General features: G+C 62.8%; 1 protein-coding gene across 1 annotated transcript in view; it reads left to right on the top strand.

Annotated features, from left to right (window-relative positions):
- Window positions 1-1,080: 1,080 nt before the first annotated feature.
- VDBG_00531 (conserved hypothetical protein) overlaps window positions 1,081-4,065 on the top strand; it is a gene marked incomplete at both ends in the record, with an annotated part of 3,900 nt that continues 915 nt past the window's right edge. The window contains one exon of the mRNA XM_003008803.1: window positions 1,081-4,030. Coding sequence (XP_003008849.1) covers window positions 1,081-4,030 — 2,950 coding nt within the window. The remainder of the gene's footprint in view (window positions 4,031-4,065) is intronic.

The following is a 4,065-nucleotide window of genomic DNA, read 5'->3' on the forward strand; positions in this document are numbered from 1 at the left end:
CGTGTACGTTCGCCTGGCGCTGGTGGGCGACATGGGCGTGACGACATGTGGCTCATTCTCTGCCGCACCCATTCTATGTAGGGAGACCTCGGTGCAGAGGCGCCGCGTGGGCGTGATGCGATGCAGGTCCCAAAGCATGCCGGAGGACTCAGGCACCTTGCCTGAATCACGACGCTTGCGGCAGCTGGCGACCGCTGTCCTGGAGCCCAGATCGTTGCCGCCTGTTTCACAGAACTCGACGGATTAATGATTGACCGCTGTGGGGGCCCTGCCGAATCGGGCCCTGCCGAAATCAAGCGATGCTGCCTCAGGCGGCAGTAGACTGGGCAAGAGCTTTGGTTGGATGATGGTAGGCAAGAACGGATGCCCAGTGCCATGTAATAAAGTAGGAAGCAGGAGCTTCCCAGACCCACAAGCAGTTGCGCCGCCCCCCCCCTTGCTTTTTTTTTCCCTTTCACCCAGTCCAAGGCCCAAGGTAGGTCCAACCAAGCACGCTCGACTCACAGTCAGCCTGGACCACTGGCGCCAAAAAAACCACCTTCCTCCAAAACCTGAACCCACGTCGCCGTCCCCGATCCACGCCCCTAGGGACCTCTTCAACGAAAGCCCATCTCGCGACGACACCCGGTCTTCTTCGAAGCCTCGTCAAAGGGTTGCGTTCCTCTCCCCCTTCTTTCCATCGATGGGCGTCTGAACACACGTATCGCTGCCGAGTTTTGGATGTTTACTCTTCTCTCCACCACCCTTTCTCGGTGATATACACGCGTTTCCTGCACCGTGTCGACTCTTCTTGTTCCTTCCTACCTACTTCCCTACGCTTTCCATCACGACGACCGCGCATCACCCTTTTCTTCCGTCCGCGTGTGTACCCAAGGCGGAGCGCCACTCTTGACGCGACCCGATCTTGATTCCGATCTTGATTCCGATCTTGATTCCGATCCCGATCTCGGTCCTTCCTTCGTACTCGACGATCCTACAGAACTCGCCCGTCAACGCACGCCTCCTTTGTCACCCTTCTCTGCCTCCCTCCATCCCCTTCTCTCCTCCTCACACCTCCAGCAGGCAGTTCCATCCTTCATCATGGATCACAACGCTACGCCGCGTAGCCGCCCGGGCCTCAAGTTTGCCACGAACCGCGTCTACCAGGCGTCACCTCTCAATCCCAACAAGCGTCTGTCCACCCCCCAGACTGCGCCGTCGCGCAAGACCCTCCACCGCGATGAGCCGTCGACGGGCACCTTCGACAGCCACTCTTCATCCGTCTCGGCCTCGCGCAACATTTTCCGATCCTCCTCCGTCAGCAACAACTCCTCCACAACGCCCTTTGCTCCCAAGCTGCCAGCCGACACGAGGACCAAGGTCTTCGCGCCTGGCGGCACCCCCGTCTCCCAAAAGGTCTACCGGGACGTGACAGCGCAGGCGACACCGCGCGGCATGATGGCCAAGTCCGCGTCGGCCGAGCTCTTCACCATGCGCATCCCCTCCCCTCCGCCTGAGCTCTCGGGCGAGGCTCTCGCCAAGAAGGTGCCCTCGCATCTCGACTCGAAGGGCACCGTCTACGCCGATCAGTTTCTCCAGGAATACGTTCCTCGCGAGTATGACGACCTGCAGCGCCGTCAGCTCTTCTGCATTCTCGATCTGCGCCGTCTGAAGCATTCGGCCAATGAGGTGTTTGCGAAGAAGGACTGGAAGCTGAACATTATGAACTTTGCCAAGGAGTTTGAGAAGAGCAGGAGCCTGATCATGCTGCGTTATGGTCTCTACGAATTCAAAAACGTCAAGCCCTCGGGTGACGTTCTCCGAAAATGGCGGGCTGCGCACGGCCTGCCCGACGAAGAGGAAGGCGCTTCCACGCCGGTCAAGCAGAATGGCGCCAAGTCGGGCGCCTCGAAACGCAAGGCCGACGATGACTTGAGGTCGGCCGACGCATCTTCGTCCGCGGCACCGCTCTCGGCGAACAAGAAGCGCGCGTTCGACAAGAATGAGGCTCCCTCGGCCACGCCTGCCCCGAGCAACAACAAGAGGAAGGCTTCTGTCAGCAACGAGGCCGAGGAAAGCCAGCCTTCCAAGCAGCAGAAGTCGTCAACGCCCTCCGCCACGAGATCCATGTTCGAGAGCGCTTTCAACAACAAGCCATCGACGAGCTCGACACCCCCTCAAGGTACGACGCAGTCATCCGCACCCGCTTCGGCACCAAAGCCGAACCCCTTTGCTCCCGTCTCCAAGCCCGCCGACGTTGCTGCGGCTCGTTCCGTCTTTGAGAATCTGAAACAATCCGAAGGCCCGGGTAACATCTTTGGATACCTCTCCGACACGAGCGCGAAGAATAGTGGAGTGGATGCTGACGCTGAAAGCGAGTCAGACTCGGAAGAGGACGAGGCCGACACGCAGGATACCGGTCGCCAGAGCGACGAGCCCAGCGTCGTCGCCAGCGGCGGGGCCGACACGCCGTCGTCGCAACCGGCGAGCAGCCTCTTTGCGCCGCAAAAGTCTCTCTTCCCGAGCGCGCCCTCGGCCGCGGCGTCTAGGGAATCCACGCCGGGGCGAAGCCTGTTCGATCGCGTCACCAAGGACCAGACCGGGGAACCTGTGCGCGCGGGCTCTGTCGAGACAAGCAAGAGCATCGAGCCCCCCAGCGCCGCAACCGAGGCTAGGGCTGCCAGCCCGGTCAAGGAAGCTCCTGCTGCACCAGTCAATGCCACCTGGACGCCCGACACGCCGATCAAGTTTGGTGCCGCTGCTGCCCCGGCTGGTGCTGCTGCCCCGGCTGGCGCCGCGGGCCACATTTTTGGTAGCTCGACCACCAACGGAAGCTCGCTCTTCGGCGCGGCCAAGTCGACCCCGTCTCCCGCCTCCAGCCTGTTTGGTGCGCCAAAGCAGCAGGACGCCCCGGCCAAGGATCAGCCGGCCCCGGCCAAGTCTGCGTCAGCGGAACCAGACAAGTCGGGCGAGTCCGACAAGGAGAACGACGCCCAGCCTGCACCCAAGCCAATCTTTGGCGGGTTCGCTCCCAAGCCAGCCGAACCTGCCAGCGCTTCGTCCCTGTTCCAGCCAAAGCCCAGCGTCGAGTCGGCCACCAAGACTGCGACGCCTACCTTCACCTTTGGTGCCCCCAAGGCCGACGAGACCAAGGCCTCCACGCCCCCGGCGTCCAGCTTGTTTGGCACGCAGGACAAGCCAAAGGACTCGGTCTTGGAGTCGTCCACTCTGTTTGGAGGATCCAGCAAGCCTGCCGGTTCCAACGCGACACCTGCGGCCGAGCCTCCCAAGTCCAACCTTTTCGGGTCCGCCGCCGGTTCGGCGCCCTCGACCCTCTTCGGTTCGTCGTCTCAGCCGACTGCGAACGCGTCAAGCCTCTTCGGATCGTCGTCGCAAACGAATGCCAACGCCTCGAGCCTCTTCGGTGCGAAACCGTCGACGGGCAGCGATGCCGGAAGCAACGGCGCCTCCAGCCTCTTCAGCAAGCCAACGACACCCACGCCTCCTCCCAGCTTTGGCGCCGGCGCGGGCACCGCCAAACCCTTCACCTTCGGTGCTACTAGCGCGGGTGACGCCGCGCCCTCCCAGACGAACAACCTCTTCGGCGCCGCCTCCAAGACCCTCTCACCACCTGCCGCCTCCAGCACTCCCATGTTCGGCGGCAGCCCGATGAAGCAGGACGACAAGTCGGGTGAGCCGCCGGCCAAGAAGGCCTTTGGTGGCGCCTCCACCGAGCCGTCGTCGACGACGCCGTTCAGCTTTGGCGGCGCGTCGAGCACTCCTGCGGGCAACCTGTTCGGGGCCGCGTCCCAGCCTCAAGGACAAGCGTCCGCAAACTCTTCCTTCACATTCGGCAACGGTGGCGACAGCGGCGCGGCATCTTTCAACAACCCGTTCAGCTTCGGCAGCAACGGGGCGGCAGCGGCGGCGCCGTCGCCTGCCCCATCCGGTGGCATGTTCAACTTTGGCGCAGGATCCTCAGCCCCGGCAGCCCCCACGTCCGGGAACGCGGCGCCCTTCCAGTTTGGTGCCGGCGGAACATCTCCTGGCCGTCGCATCGGCAACTCGCCCTTTCAAATTCGGGCG

Source organism: Verticillium alfalfae, genomic scaffold, assembly GCF_000150825.1.
Source record: "Verticillium alfalfae VaMs.102 supercont1.1 genomic scaffold, whole genome shotgun sequence".
Taxonomy (NCBI): domain Eukaryota; kingdom Fungi; phylum Ascomycota; class Sordariomycetes; order Glomerellales; family Plectosphaerellaceae; genus Verticillium; species Verticillium alfalfae.